This window comes from Balaenoptera physalus (genome assembly GCF_965194825.1).
Source record: "Balaenoptera physalus genome assembly, chromosome: 10".
NCBI lineage: Eukaryota > Metazoa > Chordata > Mammalia > Artiodactyla > Balaenopteridae > Balaenoptera > Balaenoptera physalus.
In genome coordinates, this window is record NC_138889.1 from 101,512,439 (window position 1) to 101,533,988 (window position 21,550).

General features: G+C 48.7%; 1 protein-coding gene across 1 annotated transcript; it reads left to right on the forward strand.

Moving 5' to 3' along the window:
• The first annotated feature begins 1,054 nt into the window (after positions 1 to 1,054).
• On the forward strand, positions 1,055 to 20,039 carry LRRC55 (leucine rich repeat containing 55). The gene is made up of 5 exons (XM_082478345.1): positions 1,055 to 2,935; positions 4,998 to 5,068; positions 8,475 to 11,468; positions 12,363 to 13,859; positions 18,161 to 20,039. Exons 4-5 carry the CDS (start codon positions 13,139 to 13,141, stop codon positions 18,394 to 18,396), a joined length of 957 nt encoding a protein of 318 aa, XP_082334471.1. The 5' UTR covers positions 1,055 to 2,935; positions 4,998 to 5,068; positions 8,475 to 11,468; positions 12,363 to 13,138; the 3' UTR covers positions 18,397 to 20,039.
• Positions 20,040 to 21,550: the final 1,511 nt, after the last annotated feature.

A 21,550-nucleotide genomic window follows, 5' to 3' on the forward strand; every position in this document is an offset into this window, starting at 1 on the left:
AGACCCTCTCCTCTCTCCTCTTCATCTCTTATGTTTGTTCTGCTCGGCTCCATTCTTTTCTTTCTCTACATGAAGAAGCAGTCATGAGTCACATCCTTCAAGCTCATAACTGAAAAGAGAAGGGATCCTTCCCACTCATCCTGGTGAGAATAATCTCAAAGAAATACCCTGATTGGCCTGGTTTGGGTCACATACCAATCCCTAAGCCATTACCACTGCAAAAGGATGTATGTTTTTGTGGGTCGGGTGTGGGTCTTGACCCAGGATTGGCTCTTACAGGGTCTGTTTGGTTTGGTTCATCCCCCAACCTGTCACTATGACCAGAGGAAGAAAAGCTCAGGCCTGGGTCACACGCAGACTTGGAGCCAGGAGTGGAGTGAGTGCCATCTGAACCTTGTGGTTAAGGATGGGTCAGTGGAAAATCGAGGTGTAATTGCTCTGAAGACAGAGGAGACAGACGGACACTGGGCAGACAGGTGTATCAAACATGTGATTATGGCTGCACGGTCCCCAAAGCACTTGCTCTCATCCTTTATTTACTCCACTAAACCTTCACACCAGTTCTGTGCAAACACCCAGGTATTATTACCCCCGAAGTAATATTCAAAACACTGAACAACCAATGATGTGGGCACTGGCCAAGCAGAAGGGATCTGTTTTAGTCATTTGGATAGAGGGGGTCTCCTCACTACCCTGGGGAAGTGAGGATGATACCATAGACGACGTGACTTAGAAACAACAGGAATTATTTCTCACAGTTCTGGAGGCTGCAAGTCCAAGACCAGGGTGCCAGCATGATCAGTTTCAGGTGAGAGCCCTCTTCTGGGTTGCGGACTGCTGGCTTTTCATTGTATCCTCCCAAGGCAGAAAGAAAGCTAGCAAGCTCTCTGGCCTCTTCTTATAAGGACACAAATACCATTCATGAGGGTTCCACCTTCATGACCAATTACCTCCCAAAGCCCCGCCTCCAAATACCATCACACTGGGGGTTAGGATTTCAACATGTTAATTAGGGGGGCTTAGACACAGACATGCAGTCCATAATAGGACCACTAGGATGGCCACCCTGGTGAACAGCAGTGGAACAATAGCCTGATTACCCTTATTTTACCCTCATACTGAAAGCAAGAGAGATGTTTAGGTTTGTGCCCTGACACCTGGCAAATTGGTCGCAAGAAGTCAAGACCCCTGGAACCAACTCTAGGCCTCTTTCCACTGTCCTAAACTACCCCTCTGTCCTCAGCCATCAGGAGGTGAAATGAGGCAGGATGGAGGAAACCAGAAAAGAGTTGCTATTATGATCCCAGCCACTTGGAGGAAGCCAGCATGCCATAGCACACAGGGAGGGCTGCTCAGTGGGTGCCACGAAAGCCTGGAAAGCAGCGCCTGCCAGACAGCAAGGATGGGGAGCAGCCAATGGGATGGGAGTTTGCAGCCAGGATGGCAGATGCCAGGAGGGCTGCAGCTATTCTGGGACTCAAGCTGTAGCTGCTCCTTCACCCAGGCCCTGCCAGCCCCCCTGTCCCCAGGGGAGTGGGGAGTGGGGAGACCCCCCACCCTCTCTCCAGCTCCTTATAGATGTAGAGTCTGAGACCTGAGACTTCAGAGCCAGGAAGCCGAACCAAAGGGAATCAGCCCTTCACAAAACAAGCATGATTCAGCATCACCTCACGTCATGGTAAATGCTTAGTCACTGTCCTTATTAGAACTCTAAACTAACCCAGTCTACTCAGAACTCATCTATCCAAATGCCCCATGCTGTTAGGAGAAGACACTGACGCCCAGGAAGAGAATATGATTTGCCCCAAATTTGAAGCAAATTTGAAGGAAACCTGGCCATTGCCTGATGTCTCAACTTAGGACTCCTTCACCTGGGTTGCCCGAGATTGGGAGATCATCCGATTCTCATTCTTGGGGTCTTCCGCCTTCCACTTCATGGGGCCAGGTGAGCTTGACCTTAATGCTCCCCCATTCCTCCAGTAAGGGCCACACCATAGCTGCAGGCGTGAATTCCTGCTACATCCCTCTTCCACGTCCTCATGTGCTGTATTGAGGACCACATGATGCAGACTTGGGCCCCCCTCTCTCTTCTGGACTCAGAGCCTGAGCCAGTCCCCAGCCTCTAGCCCCAGATCTCCACAGTGATGCGGTCCCTCTCAGCTCTCTGAGCCAAAGGCACCACCCGGGCAGAAACACCTTAGCCCCCAATATCTCTCCTGGAAAGAGAAAAACAAAAGAGCAGGTAAGAAAGCAATTCCTACTTTTCTGCTCCTAACAGATCCCCAGCCTTCTTTCCATTGGCTCCACCTTCTCAACCTGGGTGGACAGCCAAGGGTGTGTCACACAGCTCTGTCATGCCCTCTGTGTACAGATTCGTGGTCAGCGGCACAGGTTCTGGATATACTAGATATACCAGAGTTAGAATCCAGCTCTGCCATCGACTAGATATGTGACCTGGGCAGTTTACTTCACCTGCCTGTTTTCTCATCTGAAAAATGGGTCTATGGTGGTATCAACCTTTAAGGGTTGGGAGGTTTTAATGACATAAAGGATTTGGCTCTGTGCCTGAGATAGAGTCAGCCGTCAGTGTTTTTTAGCGGTGGGATGACATCAATGTCTGCACAACCTGGGGTGAAGGGGGACTGTCACTGCGGCCACCACTACTTTCCCTGCCCCTCTCAGCCCATCTCAAGCCCTGCTTCTGCCAGGAGGCTTTCTCTGATTACTCTCATCTCTCCATCAATTTCTCTTCAAAACCATCCAGCTTAGTGATGAATTAAATGTCATGTCTAATTATTCTGGGCTGGTGTTAGTCTTGTCTCTTCAGCTAAAACCCTAAATTCCCATCAGGCAAGACCAATGGTTTTTCTTCTCTCCCTGGCAGTGCAAAGCCCAGGACCAGGCACGTAGGAGTGCTGGAAAAGTTAGCAATTAGGTGAGTAAACAGCTGCTTGGTTGCTTTCATGGGAATGGAGTAAAGCCATCTGTATGGGTTCATCTCTTGCTCCTGTGATCTGTAAGGGTTTAACACCCCAGGCACATTCCTGAGGTCCTGGGGCCAGACCTAGAAATCTGTCAAGCGGGAGATCCAGCATGTCTCATCCATGACCTGAAGAAGGGAAAATTAACATCACATGCATAACGCACTCAGTAGCTTATGAAATGCTCTTAGCAACTCACTGAGTGAAGAAGTGCCTTTTTCCATGTCTACAGAGGGGTACCAAGGCTCCGAGGGGTTGGGAGACCAACCCTCCCTCATGCTACTGATAAGGAGCAGTCCAGGGATTTGGGCCCAGTTCTGCTGGCCCTAGATCTTGAACTTTGCCCTCTCTACCATCTGCCACACGGAGAAGTCACACAGCATCACGTCTACTTGACCACAAGTGGACTCCCTTCCCCTTAACCAAGCAGGAGCCGCCAGTGGCTGCTTTGTTCAGTGTGTGTTTCTCTAAGGCCAGCTCCACTGGTATATTTAAGAAAACCCAACATGGTATGAAAACCACATCCCTGTGACAGGCACTGGGACACTGTTACTGCCCAGTCTCTCCCAGTCCCAGGCTTCTCACCTCCTCCAGGAACAGGCCTGGAGCAGACCCAGGAGAGAGGAGATATGCCTGGAAGGCAGTTCCCCCTCACAGCTACTCACCAAAAATATGAGTCTCTGTTCCACTTTATAGATGTTACCCTGTGTGGTAGCCAAGACAGTCATCATCCCCCGCTCACAGAGAGGGAGGTTCAAAAAGACAGTGTGGGCTTAGGCTTTGGAAAGAGAATGACCAGGCCAAGTTCTTTCTCTGCCATTTACAAGCTCTGGGACTTTGGGCAGTTACTTAATTTCTTTGCTCCTTAACTCCCCTCTGTGTAGAAGAGGGGGCTATCATACTTCTGTTTCAGGTTATCTCAGGGATTTTAAAAGATAGCATTTGGAAAGCACTGAGCACGAAATGAGTGTTTAACGAGTGACGGGCGTCAGCTCTTCCACCCACAAACTATGTTACCTTCAGCAAATTACCTAATTTATCTGGACATCAGGGTTTTTTAATCTGTAAAACTGTGATTTGAAAAAAAAAAAAAAAAAGAAAAGAAAAGAAAGAAAAGGAAAGGAAACACCTCCCTCGTAAGGCTGCCAGAAGAACAAGGTAAGACCATCCATGTAAAGCTCTTAACCAAGTGCCTGGTACAAAGTAAGCGGTCAATAAATTTCAGTTATGCATTGCCGTCCCCTGGGGCAGAGAACTGGAGAGTAACAAAGCTACAGCTCCGACCAAGGTTTCCTGGCTGTCATCCAGCATCCCCTGGGCTGGGGTGAAAATGGTGATGAAAAAAACGAAATCAGCAATGGTGGCTTCACTGACGTGGGCAAGAATAAATTTTTCCAAGTGTGGCAGTTTTTTCTATGCCTGAAACAAGAGATAGGTGGTGCACCTTTATGCAGGTGGACAGGTAAGACAGAGCGAGAAGGCATAGGTCACAAAGGTGGGCATGACCTCATTGCAGTGCCAGGGTATTTCCAGGCGAAACTTCTCTTGGCAAGACTTACCGAGAATCATCCTGTAACTGGGTCTTACTTCCCAGAGCCTAAGAGCACCCGCAGCTTTTCCCAGTCCCTGCCTATCATCTCTTTTTCCTTCAACACTGCGGCTCTCCTTTTCCAGAGAATTCCAGGGCAGGATCTGGGCTCCCTCCCACCATCCTCTTCCCAGCATTCTAAAGGGTGCCTGGGAGAAGGCATCTGCCCTGAATGAATGGATCAGAGAGATAATTCAGAGTCAGCAGCTGGTTAATAGGAGCTGCTCCATGGTCTGGCTGTAGAGTCCAGCCCGCTGAGCGCATCTGGACAATATCAGGATCACAAATGGAAGAGATCTGGGAAGGGCTCAGCCCCAGCAGACACTCACAAAGGAAGGAATATGTAGGGAACCAGACAGGCAGGGGTGATGCTCTTCAAAGTCAATGCGTTTATATTAACCATGTGTTTTTTTCGTTTCTCTACACAGCTAGAGAAGAGAGATGGGTAGGCTATCAAGCCAGAATCAAAGGAAATTTCTAAGTAGAACATTTTCTATAGGTAACGACCAGAATAGTGCCATCATGTGCTACATCAAATAAGTCGTAAACGACTAGATACTTTGATCAGTTATTACTGCGGAGTTGGTTTTACATGCCCACTGTGTACATCTCACTGTCCTCCTGATTCATATTCAGAGGACTCAGGAGAAATAATGGCTTTCTTATTGTTGCCTCTCAGTTCATTAAAATCTGTATTTCATAGAATGAAGCTAGTTATCTCACCTGAGAGATGCAAAGACTGTAAAAGCATCTAAAGAGTAAAACGACACCAAATGTTAACAATAAATAGCTTGTAGAAGCACAAAAAGATTATCTAATAAAGCTGATATCTGTAACTCAAAAACAAATAACCAACGTCAATGAGCTTATAAAGAATGCCACCTCCCAGGGCACAGAAGGGGAGCCTGAACAAATCTGCTAGCTAATGCACGGAGGTCTCCCCCACCACCCACATTAGCATAGAGCCCTGCTTTTACCTCCCTGGACCATCCTGTATCCTCCCTTTGAAGCACTTTGCATCTTTACAATTATTTAAGATCTTTTTTTCCCTACATCCCCCCACCTCGCCAGGCAGGGACCTTACCTGTTTTCTTGACTGCTGTATTCCAGTGCTTAGCACGGTGCCTGGTGCATAGTAGGGGCTCCATAAATATTTGATGGCCAACTTATGAGAAGATCTCTCTCCCTGAATCCCCTTAGGGAGGACTATAGGTTCGTGGCCACCTGCTTCCACAATCTCTTCCTCAGAGGCTACGTGGATAGAGAGGCCAAGCCGTCACCCTTCCCACCCATCAAGCCCAGGTTCTACCTCTTTTTAGCTCTGAAATCTTAGGCAAATTACTAACCGCTACCCTATACTCTGATTTGTTTTCTTTCACAGCACTTATCATCACCTGCCCTATTTTGTTTGTGTGTGTGTTCATTGTCTCCTCCAACCAGAAAGTGAGCACCAAGGGATCAAGGACTTTGCTTCGTTCACTGCTAAACAGGGACAGTCAATATATGTACAATCAACATATGCACCAACATCATGGGCACTGACCAGTCAGAATGTATGTTGGCCCCATGGGCTGTACAGGTGCACATCGCCTGTGTATCAAACCTGGCTGTACTCTAGTTCCTAGAACAGGGTCTGGAATGTAGTAGGTGCTCAATAAATATGTGTTAAATAAATGGATGGATTGCAGTCACCCTGTCTGTAAAATAGGATATTTTAGCTACTCGACATATATGGGTTCCTTTCTGCCCCCATGACGGTCAGCTCTGGCCAACTAAGGAAGCAGCCAGGGTACTACAATTAGTGATGTTCTCCGTGGTATTTCTTTTTTATTAATATGGTGTTTGCTTAGCACCCTCTGTTGCTGGGCATTCATATTATTTCTGTTTTCTCCTTATCATAAATATTCCTGCTATGAATATTTTTGCATGAACTAATTTCTTACTAATTGTCAGATCAAAGAGACCAGCAATTTTCTAAGCAGGCCTGAGCCAATGCCCCGTGCCTGCAGGAAGCGTTCACATATCTGGCTCCCCCATACTCAGCTCATGAAATTTTGCAGATGTATTTATTGTTACTCATGGAACGTATTATCACAAAATGGGGATTATTTTCATGCATTTAACTGCTAGTGAAACGGTGCCTTTTTCCACGTAATGTTTGTATTAGTCTTCTGTGCTGCAGAACAAATTACCACAATCTTAGTGGCTTAAAAGGACACTCATGTATTAGAAGTCCTGGCACAGCGTAAATGCTCTCTCTACCCGGGGTATTTCACGAGGCTGAAGTCAAGATGTTGGCCAGCTGAGCTGCAGGTCATCTTCTAAACTCATTGGCAGAATTCAGGTCCTTGCCGTTGTAGAACTGAGGTTCCCATTTTCTTGCTTGCTGTTGTCCAGGGGTCAATCTCAGCAACTAGAGGGCTCTTAGGTCCTTGCCACGAACCCCCTCCCCCATTTTTAGAGCTAGCAATGGAGAATATCCCTCAAATACCCATTCAGGAAGGGCCCAAGCCCTTTTAAGGGTTCACCTGATTAGGTAACACCAATCTGGATAATTTCCCTTTTGATTAACACAAAACCATCTGACTATCCCATCATATTCACAGATTCTGCTGAAACTCAAGGGAAGGGGGTGACATGAGGTTATACACCTGAGGGGTGGGAGTCTTGAGGGCTGTATTACTTACCTATGGCTGCTGTAACAAATTACCACAAACTTAGTAGCTTAAAACAACATACATTTACTATCTTTCTGGTCTGGAGGTCGCAAGCCTAAAATGGGTCACCAGGGCTTGTGACCTCCAGACCAGAAAGATAATAGATGTATGTTGTTTTAAGCTACTAAGTTTGTGGTAATTTGTTACAGCAGCCATAGGTAACGAATTATATTTGTAGCATCTCTTAGTATATTTTGCATGAAAAATATACACATACATTGCATGGATTAGTTCAAATCACTTATGTCTAAAGTCTGTTTTTCCACTGAGTTCCTTTCCCTTCTCTCTGATTTTTGTTTTATCAGGTTTGTTTGCTCTATGAAAACTTGTTGTCTCTCAATGTTGTGTATTTGACAAAAGCCATCTTGTCACTAATGACATTCTCCATTTCCTCAACACACAGAAAGATATCTTCTCTCCACAGCTTGAATAAACGTGCTGCTCTGTTCTCTTCCTAATTTGTGTTTTGTTATTGTTTCTTTGTTTCATTCTTTGGACGATTTGGAATTTTTTCAATGTATAAAACTGAAATATGGAGCTAAAATCTCATAACATTTCTTACTCTGAGACTCCTTTCAACATTGTGATTTTGTTCCACATTTTTATTTTCTGTATTCTGATAGTGAGAAGCACTTTCTCAAAGTATAGTCATTCCCATGGTCATTTTCCAAAGCACAGATATTGAGTAATGCCACTGAATGATTTTCAGTTTGCAATATATTTTTTTTGATTTTTTTTTTAGTTAGGTAAATCCACCATCAGAATACTTTCAAGCATTTTCCGTCATCATCATCTTCTTTATTAATATCATCTGTGCCTTCCTGCCCATTTTTTTTTTCCCCCAGATGGCTTTCACTACCAGTTCATCAGATTCTGCTAAATACTTCATTAAATTATTATAATGTAGAAAGCAGAGTCACCTTTATTATCGTTAAGCTTTCTCAGCAACTGGAGAGATTAGCTTTCTGTTTCTTCCTGTAACTTCATTCTACTAAGGTTTCATAATTTTCCCTGAACAAATTTCTAATGTGGTAGATTAAATTTATTCTCAAGTATTTAAAGGTTTTCTATCATTATTACAACGAATTTAACATGTACGTCAAGAAATCATAACAGTAATGAAAATAGTTGTTCAGTTCACTTGTCTCTACAACTCTTAGTTAGATTAATTTCTGTGTGTTTTCCCAGTAGAGTAAATCCTTGACATTCATGATTGAACAGTCATGGTTTCAATAACTTGCAAGAGACCCTGAAAGGCCATAATGTGTAATAATTGATCATTTTACTGGGGTTCAAAATTGAATCACTCCTGCTGCAAGGTTGCTGTGCAGGAGAAAGTCATTTTGCTAAGGCGAGCAGCCAGCCACCCAGCATAAGAGCAACGCTGGCTATTATACACCCTTCGCCCTTCCCCCACCCTTTCCCTTGGTGAGTCACCACGAATGTTTGCACATTAAAGCCTCTGAGAAATCGTGCAATAAGTGAATTTGTTTCATTTTGTTTAATTAATGTTTCTCAAACTTATTTGAGAACAAACATTTTTCTCATGGCACACAGTGTACCATGAGACACCAGTTTAGGAAATAATGGTTTAATACTTAACTTAGAGAATGATTATGGGTAAAAAATCATTAAAAAGATAATTACCCCCGTTTGACTTCACTTTTACACAAGACATATGCTATGATGTTTTTGAGTTGGGGTTTTCCCAAAGGTTTTGAGACTTATCTTGCACAAGAATACCTTCAAATCGTTGGCAAATGTGATACTTTCCTTTCTTCATTTCCCATTTTTGTGCCATTTGTTTTCCTTGCTGCATAACTATTTTAGCAATTTTATAGTCTGCCATTTTATTTTACTTTATTTGTTCATTAAACAAACGCATCTGTAGTGCTTGCTGTATACTGTTCTAAGTGCTCTATTAATAACAATTCATGGAACCTAAAACAACCCCATGAATTAGGTGCCATTCTAATTAGTCCTATTTTACAGCTCAGAAAACTAGTTTCAAATGGTGACAAGGCATTCTTGCCTAGATCCTATTTTTTAAGGAAACCATCACAAATATTTTCCTTCAGTCATATTATTGGCTCTAATTATAAACATAAACATAGTATGTAAAAGAAGAAAACATTCTTTTTTATTTGTTTTTAATGTGACTTTAATCAACATTAAATATTGAAAGGTACCAATTACCTTGCTTAGCTTCCATTGAGATAAGTATGTTTTCTACCATTTTTCTGTCAGTGATAATAAGGTATTATGCTACCTTTGTTTTACTTGTTTATAACAGGTCACTTGTTTCAATGTGTTGCTGTGTTTTGTGCGTTAAGATTAAGATTTTATTTCTAAGCTCAAAACTGAATTGAATGACAAGTCCCTTCTTTAGGGATTGAGGGTGATGCAAATCGTATTCTCCTCAGCCAACTCAATGTGTAAATATCAATGCAGTGGCTACCCTGCTACTCTGCACTGGACACTGTAGAACATGGAAGATTCCAGATGAGCTTAATATGAGATAGAGCAGACCTTCTACGGCCACACAGGAAAAAGGATCATGTTCGAGAAGACAGTGATTTTGAGAACTTCATAAATGCCCAAAATCTGTACAACTGGACACTTGTTTTCTATTATTCCATTTCGGTTTCCCCCAAAGACCTAAGATATTACTGAAATAGAAGTGGCCCCAGATCAACTGAGTGAACACACAAGACTGACGTTAGCTCTCTATTTATTTATTTATGAGTTAGCCCTTATAAGGGCAGACCCTACATCCATCTTATTATGGGTGGCTATCTGCCCACCATGTACCCAAGTGCCCGGCATACAGTGAGTGCTCAATAACTAATGATTAAAAGAAGAAATGAACCAGCTCTTTGACCAAACCAACTAGTCAAGCTGGTTTTAAAAATGCAGGGCAGCTAGAGACTTGTTCCATGGGTCACCAAGGAAAGAGGTTTTGCAAAGACTTCACCCTCATCTGAAGTCAGCCTGGGGTGGGAGGGAGCAGGAAGCTTGGAGAGATGGAAACAGGACAGCAGAGTCCCTGGGCCTGGAGAAAGAGTCAGAACCATAAGGTTTTTCTGGCAACTTTCACTCCCTGAGAGACAGATCTGTCTCTACAGCCCCAGGTACCCCACCTGGAACTGGCAGTCAGCACTTTGCATCCCAAAAGCTCTCAGAGCTCATGCGGTCAGGACTTAAGGACAATTAAGGAACCCAGAAAAGTTCTCACCTCCTATAATTATCCCTGACAAGCCCTGAGCCAGTCTCGTCACCTGGTACCTAGTGACCAAAATACATTCAGACCCAGGGAAACAGATGCTGTATATGGACTGAAAAGATAGATCCTATCAAGTGAGCAAACTTGTCTCATGCACTTCTCTTTTTTCTTTCCATCTTCATTCATATCTTTATTGCCTCCCCCAGTTTCTCTCCCACTCTCCACTCAGTTCCTTTCTCCATTCCAAGCCCTCCCTCCTTTCCCATTTGGGTTTGATGCCCTTAAGCCTCCCTTCCTCCATCTCAGAGGCCAGATTCATGCTTTTGCCCCTACTCCAGTCTCTCCCTCTGGGCCCTTTTGCCCTCTCTCACTGCCTGCTCCTCTGCCCCTGCCCTTGTCCTGGCCTGTCTACCCCCCTCGCGCCTTCTTCCCCTTTGTCCCATCACTAGGATCCTGCGGGTGTGGATTCTGTGACTGCTTCGTTCTCTTCTCTGTCATCTTGGTGGGGTCCATAGCCAGCTCTCCTGTTGCTCAGAGATGTGGAGGCAGTTGCTAAGAGACAGTGAAACGTCAGTACCTGGCCCTCGAGGAAAGAAAGGGAGCGAAAAAGGGAGAGAGGAGGGGAGAGAGGGAGGGGAGGACCTGGCAGAAGCCACATACCCCAGCAGCCTCAGCACTAGCTGAGTTTCGGGAAGAAGCTTTCGGATTCTGTGAACTTTCTCCTAAGCATCCTCGCTCTGATTCCCCTTTTGAGTAAAAGAAAGGCAACAGCACGGGGACCACAGGACGGGAAAGCACAGAGGATACTGCCCGGGGATCCCGGAGCCATGGAGGAGAGGCCGGGGGAGGGGACAAGCCTGTGAGGCAATCTCTTCTCCTGAAGCAGCGAGCGGGGATTCCAGGATGAGGGAGGGAGACCCGTGTCTGCTGCAGATTGATGGCTGTGTCCTTGGAACAGAGTAAGTGGGCTCCTGCGGGCCTGTGGGAGTGCAGGGGGAGACCTTGGGGCTGAGAAAAATGAGTCTGGTTAAGGGGAGCTGGGGTGATTTCCCAGCGGGTGGGATTGAGGCTGGAAGCGGTGAGAAGAGAGGCAGTGCCGGACGAGGGGGTGAGGGGAGGACAAGTGAGGACAGCAGGTGGGCACAAGAGAGATGAGGGGCCACGGCAGATGCGGGGTGGATGGCGAGCTGAGACTCTGGGTGTGTCATCATGCTCAGCCTGTCTGCCTGACCCAGTGTGGGTGTGGGCTCCCACTGCGGGGCAGAGGGGAGAGTGCAGTGTTTGTGGAAAAGGATGCTGGGATTAGGGGTGTGCACCAGGGGGTGAAAGATGGTGGGGGCAGACTGGGAAGGAGGCTCTGCAGGTGTGAGTACGCAGAAGGAAGCGGGAGAGAAAACTGGGGAGGTGTGAGGGCAGGGCAAAATATGGGGGAGTCACAGGAGAAGAACAATGCTTGTGTGTGTGTGTGTGTGAGAGAGAGGGGAGGGGAGACGGGAGTGCTGAGTGTGGAAAGGGGGTGTGCAAACGGCCAGTGTGTGTATGCATTTTTTCTTAGAGAGTTATTCGAAGGTGGGGTGTTTGGTGCTGATGCGGGTGGGGCTAGGAGGAGAAGCCAGTGCACCCAGCCCAGGACAGACACCTAGGAGGAGGATGGCTGCAGGTCAGGGCGGGAAGGTTAGTGGGTGACAACAATATGAGGGTGGGGTCTGTCCCCACGCTTGAGAGACAGCAAGCAGAGAACTTTGTGGTTGGTGGCCAAGACGGTGGCCGGGGGAGGCAGCAAGGAACCTAGGAGGACAGCAGGGAGGAGAGGGCACTGGCTCGCTCTGCCTGAGTGCTTTCCTTGTTGACAGAGGGAATTCGGCTTCCGCCCCCTGAACACGGAGCCCGGCCTGGGAAGTCCATCCCCTGAGCTCTCCTAGCCGCCCCTCATCCTGCACCTCCGGGACACATGGCTCTTTCCAGCCGCAGTGGCCAACAGTGGGGCTCCTCCCTTCCCTGGGGATTTCAGTAGACACTGAGGCTGAGTACTGAGGCTTTCAGAGGCCCATGGAGACCCCCTCCCCTCCGGGTTCCCTTCCCAAAACGCCCACTCCAGGACCCTCTTGGACTCGAGCCCACCGGGCCACCAGTAGAAATGGCCTCTGAGACCTTGAATGCAGGAGATTCAAAAGCAGCCCTGGCCTCCTAATGGGTCCCAGACTTGGGACAGGGCTTAGGGGTTTTCAGACGTGCCAGGACCTTTAAAAGGCACCTTTCCTGTCCTCCTCTCCCCCTCCCGCCGCTCAGACGTAGTCCAGAGAGGAGCACTCAGCGGTCATGGGTGAGAGGGACATAAAAGACCTGCAGGGACCCTTCCCCGACCTGCTGGCAGCTGGTCCAGCCCCATCCTTGTGTCATTCCTTTCTCAAGCTTTGATCATCTTTTCAGACCCTGGGGGACCGCAGCTGGGTGTGTGGCCCCCTAGGCTCCAGAGGGGACTTCCCGTGGCGCTCACACAGGGAGCTCTCTGGTGCTTAGAGGCTCCTGGGAAAGGCTGGAGCCATGGTACCACGTGCTGCCAAGCCCCACCTGCCAGGGCTCTGGCCCCTGATGCAGCTGCCTTTCTGAGCCACTGACTCTTGATTCCATGGACACAGCCCCAGCCCCGATGGGCTCCCTTCAGCACCGCTCTTGCCAGCAGCCTAAGATGGGTGACACCTGGTCCCAGCTGCCCTGGCCTGGGCCCCCCCGCCCGGCCGTGCTGCTGGTCTCCCTCATCTTGGCCGCAGGGGTGATGCCCTCGGATGCCGGCACCAGCTGCCCGGTCCTTTGCACGTGCCATAACCAGGTGGTGGATTGCAGCAGCCAGCGGCTCTTCTCCGTGCCCCCGGACCTGCCCATGGACGCTCGCAACCTCAGCCTGGCCCACAACCGCATCGCCGCCGTGCCGCCCGGCTACCTCGCGTGCTACATGGAGCTCCGGGTGCTGGATTTGCGCAACAACTCCTTGGTCGAACTGCCCGCCGGCCTCTTCCTGCACGCCAAGCGCCTGGCACACCTGGACCTGAGCTACAACAACCTCAGCCACGTGCCGGCCGACATGTTCCAGGCCGCCCACGGCCTCGTGCACATCGACCTGAGTCACAACCCAGGGCTGCGGAGGGTGCACCCGCGGGCCTTCCAGGGCCTGGCGCAGCTCCGGGACCTGGACCTCAGCTACGGGGGCCTGGCCTTCCTCAGCCTCGAGGCTCTCGAGGGCCTGCCGGGGCTGGTGACCCTGCAGATCGGCGGCAACCCCTGGGTGTGCGGCTGCACGTTGGAGCCCCTGCTGAAGTGGCTGCGGAACCGCATCCAGCGCTGCACGGCGGGTAAGGGAAGGAGCCCGGCCCCGCGGACAGCAGAGGCTCCGCGGGAGAGGGAGGGACTTAGAGACCCTGCGCGCCTGCGGAGGGCCGGACCCGGGCTCGCCTCCTCGTGCACGGGTCTTGCACTGCCCAAGTCTTTGCCGAGTCCTTGCTGTGCGTGCCCGGCATTAATGAAACAGACGCCACCCTCGCCCCTGTGGCCCTGATGACCTAATGAGGCAGACAGAGAGCAAACAAGTAAAACCAGCTCATTAATAATAGACAGTGTTTATTGAGCGTGCACCGTGACCTTCCAACTTGGCAGGTGTTATCTCATTGGACCCCACTCTTATTATCCCCATTTTACAGGTGAAGACACTGAGGTTTAGAACAATGAAAAGACTTGGCCGGAGTCACTCATTTAGAAAGTGGCAGAGCTGTGGATAAAACCCAGGTTTACTCTACCAGATTGCTTTTTAAGTGTGCTAAGTACTAGAAGAAATAGAAATGGCTCACCCCATTTATTTTAGTACTTACTATCTGCCAGGCCCTATTCTAAATATATTACATGTTTTAGCTCATCTCACCCTCACAAGAACCCTAGTGAGACACCACACACACACACATACACACACACACACATACACACACAGAGGAGGAAACCAAGGCACAGAGAGGCTCAGTAACTTGCCCAACGTCCTACAGCCGTTAAGGGTTGGAGTCAGGATTCGAACCCTGGCAGCCTGGCTGCCCTCTGGCTGTGTCCTGATGAGTCAGGTTCTAGGCCAACAGGAGCAGGCAGGACTTGAGTTCTGGGCTGGCCAAAGGGCCTTGGCAGAACTCTGCAAGGTTTGGGCATGGAGTGTAGATCTGAGAAGAGAAACTCTTATGTGGCTATTTAACGAGCCAGCCTCTACTGGGAGTGGACTGGGGACCGAGGGAGCCTGAATCCCACAGGCTCAATGAGCCCGCAGGCAGGCGGTGTGGCGCTGTGGCCCCCCATCACCAGCCCTCCTGGGTGGCAGCACCGAACCTCTGCAGCAGGACTAGCTGGGGGGCACCACCCAGGGCCTTTCCCAGAGCCTGAGCTCAGAGCGAGTTCAGAGCAGCGGTGCTGAATGAGGTGGGAGGGAGAGGAGGACTGAGTGGGGAGCCCAGGATCAAAATAGTTTGCGGGGGGCTGTGGGTCACGATTCCAGCGTTCCCACAGAACTGCGGGAGGAAGTTCTCTGGGACCAAAATAGCTGGGGACTGAGATGGGCGGAGGGGAGGGCGCACGGGGGGGGGGAGGCCAGCTGCCTGGAGCAATCTCCCCGCTAGCCTAACCTCTGCAGGCTGCACCTCCTCCCCTCTCTCTTGTGCACTAAGGACAGAAAGGGCCCACAGGCTTCCTCCACACACAGGCGCTGCTCCTCTTCTGGGATCTCGGAGGTCCCTGCTGCCCTTCGGAAGAAGCACAGGCTCCCAGTGAGCAGGAGAGGGGTCCAAGATCCCATCAGTGAAGTCTCATGTCCGTACAGATGAGGGACCCAAGTTCCAGAGAGGGAAAGTGACCGGCCACAGGCCACAGCTAGAGACGCAGCTTCCCTGTTCCTCCACGAACACACTTTGCACCATGACACACTCTCCAGGATATTTCGTCTTGGGGGCAAAGAACTTGCCAGTCTAGGTAGGACGAGGTGACCCTCTTCCCTTTGTCTTTTTCTGCTTCTTCCTCCCTTTTTCTTCATGGGATTCCCATTACTATCCCTATCTTTTGGACAAATCCCAACACAGAGGAACATAGGGAGACCTTGGGATATAAATCAACTTCAAGACTGGTCCCTTGACTTACCAGAGGGCTTCGTCAGCCCCCGGGCTCCCATCCTGCCCTCCTGCAGGCTCTGTCAATTGCCCTCAGGGTCCCCACATCCCCCAGCCTCGCAATGCATCACCACCACCCCATTCATTCACTCAATAGACTTTGGGATTCAGCATCTTCTGGTTCTGGATGTTCAACTCCAGGTGCCATCTTGTCCTGGCTGGGGTCTGGGGTACTATGCGTACAGCTTACAGAGAGCCTTCAGCCTGGGGTTTGGGGAAGGTTGCATCCTCCCTCTGAACCTGACTCTCCATTTCTAAGGAGAATCATGCTCATCCATTTCTCAAAAGAGTCAATCCAAGTCCATCATTTTATTCTTTTCCCTCAAAGACTGCAGAATGAATAAACACCATTTATGCACCACATAATTTAAAAAGCTCCTTCTCATTGACTTTCTTAGACGAATGAGACTAAATTATCCCCTTCTTACATTTCCCATTTCTTCATAAGAGCCAGAAAAGCAAGAAAGACTTGCCCAAGGAGAGAGTTGGATTAATACTTATCCACTGAACGGAGGAGTGGCTGGCTGCTGGAAAGCCAGTGCCTGGCACTGCGAGGCAGGACTGCTATCTGCCTGCCGCTCTCCCTTCCAAGGCAGAGAAAGATGCAGCCACTGACAACCACCATGCATTTGTACCAGTGACCCTGGAAGGATGAGCTGGGGCCATCAGTGATGGAGAGAACAGCAATCCCACTGAAGGAGAAGCCCCTCCTATAGAAGTCTGTGTGCAGACTATGACCCCACTGACCTGTCCAGAAAGACCAACCTAGGATGACAATAAAAACACGCACCTATGTAGTACTTACTGTGTACCAAGAATATATCATTTATGTATGTTAATTCATAGAATCCTTACTACAATCCTATGACATAGTTACTTTTATTATCCTCATTTTATAGGTAAAGAAACCACAACACAGAGGTGTTAAATAACTTAGGCATAATCATACAACTAGGGAGGGATAGAGAGGGGATTTGAACCCAGGCCAGTAGCTCCAGAGCCCATACTCTTAACCCTACACTCTGTGTATCTGGAAAAGCCATATGGGGTAGTAGAAAGACCCAATGCTTTGGAGTTGGACAGAGTCATTCATTCACATGTTCAATTAACAAAGGTTAATTGAGCATTTAATGGACAGGCCTCTGTTCTAATGCTAAGGATACTACAGGAAGAATTTATATTCAAAAGGAGAAAACAGATAATAAACAAACTGTGAGACAGTGATAAATACAATGGGGAAAAAAATAAGCAAAGTAGGTAAGAGAGAGAAGGCCCAGAGAAAGGTGAAGTGGGGTTGCTATTTTATATAGAATCCTAAAGGAAACCCTCACTGAGAAGTTGATATTCGAGCAAAGTCCCAGAGGAGGTGAGGGCCTGAGCTGTGCGGAGATCCAGGGGAGAAGCACCCTCAAGCGGGGACAAATGCAAAGGCTCCCCCTCCCCACGCTGAAAGGGGACATGCTCGGGGTGATGGAAGAATGACCAGGTGTGTGTGGATGGAGCAGAGTAAACCAGGAAGAGAGTGGAAGGGGTGGGGAGGTTCTTCTGGGAAGGAGAAGAAGCCAGGGGAAGGTTTCAAGCAGAGAGTGACATGGCAGGACTTCAGGTTTAAAAGGATGGCTCAGCCAGCTGTGTCGAGGTGGTTTAAGGGCAGAAGCCTAGAAACCAGTTGGGAGGCTATTGTAAGAGATTACGATGATGATGAAATCCCACAGAAGTCCCAGATCTGCCGTTAGCAGGGGCTACGGGACTTTAGGCAAGTTGCTAAAGTCTCCGAGCAGTGATCTCCACCTCTATAAAAACAGATATAAGGCTCAAGAGGGAGGGGATATGGAGACATATGTACGCATATAGCTGATTCGCTTTGCTGTGCAACAGACACTAACACACTATTGTGAAGCAAATATACTCCAATAAAGAGCTATTAAAAAAATTTTTTAAAAAAATACTTGCCTTGGGCTTCCCTGGTGGCGCAGTGGTTGAGAGTCTGCCTGCCAATGCAGGGGACACGGGTTCGAGCCCTGGTCTGGGAAGATCCCACATGCCGCGGAGCGACTAGGCCCGTGAGCCACACCTACTGAGCCTGCGCATCTGGAGCCTGTGCTCCGCAACAAGAGAGGCCGTGATAGTGAGAGGCCCGCGCACCGCGATGAAGAGTGGCCCCCCACTTGCTACAACTAGAGAAAGCCCTCTCACAGAAACTAAGACCCAACACAGCCATAAATTAATTAATTAATTAATTAATTTTTTTAAAAAAAGAATTAAAAAAAAAAGGAATGAAAAATATTAAAAAAAAAAAAATACTTGCCTTGAGGGTTGTGGAGGGCACTAAAGAAGGTGAGTGAAACTTTTGGCACATGGAAGAAACCTCATAAAAACCCAGCTTCTCCTGGGAGGGGCGGGGGCTCGCTCTTCCCGCTCTCCCCTCAGCCGCCTCACCCTCCCTGGCTTCTGTGTTGCAGATTCTCAGCTGGCTGAGTGCCGGGGCCCCCCAGAAGTCGAGGGCGCCCCACTCTTCTCCCTGACCGAGGAGAGCTTCAAGGCCTGCCACTTGACCCTGACCCTGGATGATTACCTCTTCATCGCCTTCGTGGGTTTCGTGGTCTCCGTCGCATCCGTGGCCACCAACTTCCTCCTGGGCATCACGGCCAACTGCTGCCACCGCTGGAGCAAGGCCAGCGAAGAGGAGGAGATTTGACCCAGGTGCCTGGTGTCCCTCCACGCCGCCCACCATCACTGCCGCTGACCACCAGGCACCCTCCCTGGCTGCCCACGCTGGCTCTGCCCTGGCCAGAGCGGGCAGCCAGGTCATGGCTCAAGCAAGGTCAGGAAACTACCTTTGTGTGAGCTTCTACGGTGGGCCAGACACTGTGCTAGGAACTGGGACTGACCTAGACCTTGCCCCTCAAGGCACTTACCTCTGATAGAGGAGAGAGAATCGAAAACTCTTCCCTTTAAGACCTTTTATCAGCACACTGAGTACATAGTTATGGAAGCCCAGAGGAGGGGTCATCAACTGTGTCTAGAAAAGTCCAAGAGAATTACAAGAATGGAGGTGATTTTTGATGACCCAGGTGAACTGGGTCATCAAAAAATTGTCTGCTTTGTCCATAGACAAAGAAGGGCAGACATGAGCCAATGACAGAGGCCAGAGTATGCGTGGTGTGTTGAGAACAGTGAACAATCCCTGTGACTTCAGTGTACAGAGCAGAAGTGGCACAGGACCAAAACTTTCCCCCTGACACCCAATCTGTCAGCTCTCGGCGTTGCCCATCACTGCCTCTGAGGGCGAGAACACCTCCATGCCAGCCCTCTGAGCCTCCTCCTACCAGCAGCTGCCAGGTGAGGCCACCTCCTGTTGACTGCCCTCCCCCCATCCTATGTGGCCAATTGTAGCATGCTGGCGAGGTCCAGGTAGCAAACTGAAGATGGACACCTTCAGTGCTCTTTCTCCTACCCCTGTCTCCTGCCTCTCACTCGAGCGTGGGCTTCAGAAGAGGGAAGCAGGAGTCCTGGCACCCTGGGACTCCTAATCTTGTGACTGTTCTTGCCACGGTGCTCATGCCAAGGGATCTCGCCAGGGCAGTGCACCGTGGGCTGCAGCCCTGTAGCATGATACCCAGGACTGAAGGAGGAGAAGGCCACCACAGTCGTAACCATCAGAGGATTTGCTCCTCCTTCTAAGCAACTCACCCACTTCAGCACAAGGGTGAGAGAGCTGTTAATTACCCAGCACTTGCTGGTGTCAGGCACTGTGATAAGCTCTCTCCAGAGACAATTCCCTTTAATGCACACAACAATCTCTTGAGGTGAGCATTGTTGTCCCCATTTTACAGATGAAGAAATTAAGGCTCAGAGAGATTAAGTCACATGCTACTTAACGAGCAAAATAAAATCTGTGCTCTTCCTACTACCCCATTCAAGTTGGGGAACATCACAATTCCCTCTAAAGTTATCTAAGTTCAAATTCCAACTTGATGAAGCTCCCAAAAAGGACCAGGCACTCTCTTGGGCACTTTTAAATCTGTTGAGTCATGTATTTCAATTCTCCCAGCAACACTGCCTAGCGAGTTTTATGATTCCCATTTTACAGATGAATTAATTGTAGAGAGCTGAGTATCTTACCCAACATTATCTGGATAGACTCTAGAAGGAAGGTGATAGGCAGCTCCATTCAGGGAACCATGTCTAAGCAGTCAAAAATCAAGTAATTTCATGTGCAAAGCACAATTATCATCATCATCATCATCGTCATCATCATCTTCATCTTCATTGTCAGTTTCACCATCTTCATCATTATCTTCCCTGTATTTGTTCAGCGCTGGACAGCTTGTGAAGTACTTTGGCGTCATTCTCCTTGACTTTTCACGACCCTGTGTGGGAGACAAGCCCAACATCATTACTTCTATTTTACAGATGGAGCAATAGAGATTCAAGACTGGGTGTGACTTGCTTACACAGCAGGGTTGCGACTCAACTCCATCTCGTTTCTCTTTCCAGTGCTTTCCCAGGTGCTTGAGGAAGAAAATGCCTGGGAGGGCTGGGTAGCGGGTCCCTAGGATTCACAGCCATGAAGGTCCTAGTAGATCAGCTAAATAAAGGGCAGTAAAATCAGGTGCCCTGCAGATTTAGATGTGCTCAGGGCACATCAGCCCCTGAAACAGAGAAGCAGCACAGAAAGCATCTGAATAGGAGACACCTGCCTTGCAACGTGTAAATAACACATTAAGACTGGTGGCCACGGTGGCAGTCATGCAAGAAATAAGACTTCTGGAAAACAGGAGAGGAAGCTGCGTTCCTCCATCCTACTTGAGCCCTGCTGTGCAGTTTTGCAAGAGATACAAAGGAAGCAGGAAAGCAGTGGGATAAGAGCCTCTGCAGGATAGGGGAAGACTTTGAAGACCCAGTCCGATATGTTGGCAAGGCTGGCCAAAATGAGAATTAAAACGAGGACATTCTACCTTGCCTTCAGCTCCAGCAAGCTTGCATCACGCATCCTCCCGTCACATCATCTTCCAAGAAGTCTTCCCTTACTCATGCTTCCCTGAGCTAGTCAACCAAAAGAGTGCCCGAAACTTTGCTAGACCTGGGGTACTTGAATCTTGTCTCCTCTGCATCTCACTTACAACACCTGGGTCAGAACCCCGCTCCCGTGAGAATGGGAGCAGGACTGTGCCCACTGTCTTCTTCAGCCGCGTCCAGGGACGGGCGGGCCAGGGCCGCTCTCTCCACGAGTCAAGCTGACAGCCTAAAATATTTGAGGAAGAACTTCTAGAAATAATAGTCCTGACACAAACAGTTAAACCTCCCACGGAGGGACACCATATACATCTATCATAATCTCTTAGAGACTCTGGTTTGCTGAAATATAGTTAACATATTTTAAGACATGTGATTTTTTTTTTTTGCATAGAACTAGACCAAACAAGCTAGCCCTTGAGATCAAATGTCCATTCTAATAATACTGTTTAGTTCCCATTAATGGCAAACCTTTCTGAGTAGGATACAGGCTTTTAAAGAACAGATGCTTCTCCAGCTACTAGAAGGTCCCCAGTTAACTAACCCACAATGTAGAAAGCATTTAACTTCCCTACCACCAAGGAATTCGTGCTTCTCCCCTGCCCGCCACCACCACCGTCTTGTGCAGGCTATCAGAAGCAAACTTCTAGTGGTATGCTTCTAGGGATAATCTAGCAGTCCTGGTTGGAACTCTTCCCACAACCCTACTGACCGAGAACCCATGATGTTGCCCCTACAAGGCTTCATTAGGTTTTTTCCAGACTGGTTAACACGTAAGCCTTGAGGTATCTCTGAGTCCATGTGTCTGTTCATGAGGTTCTGTGGATGTTGGG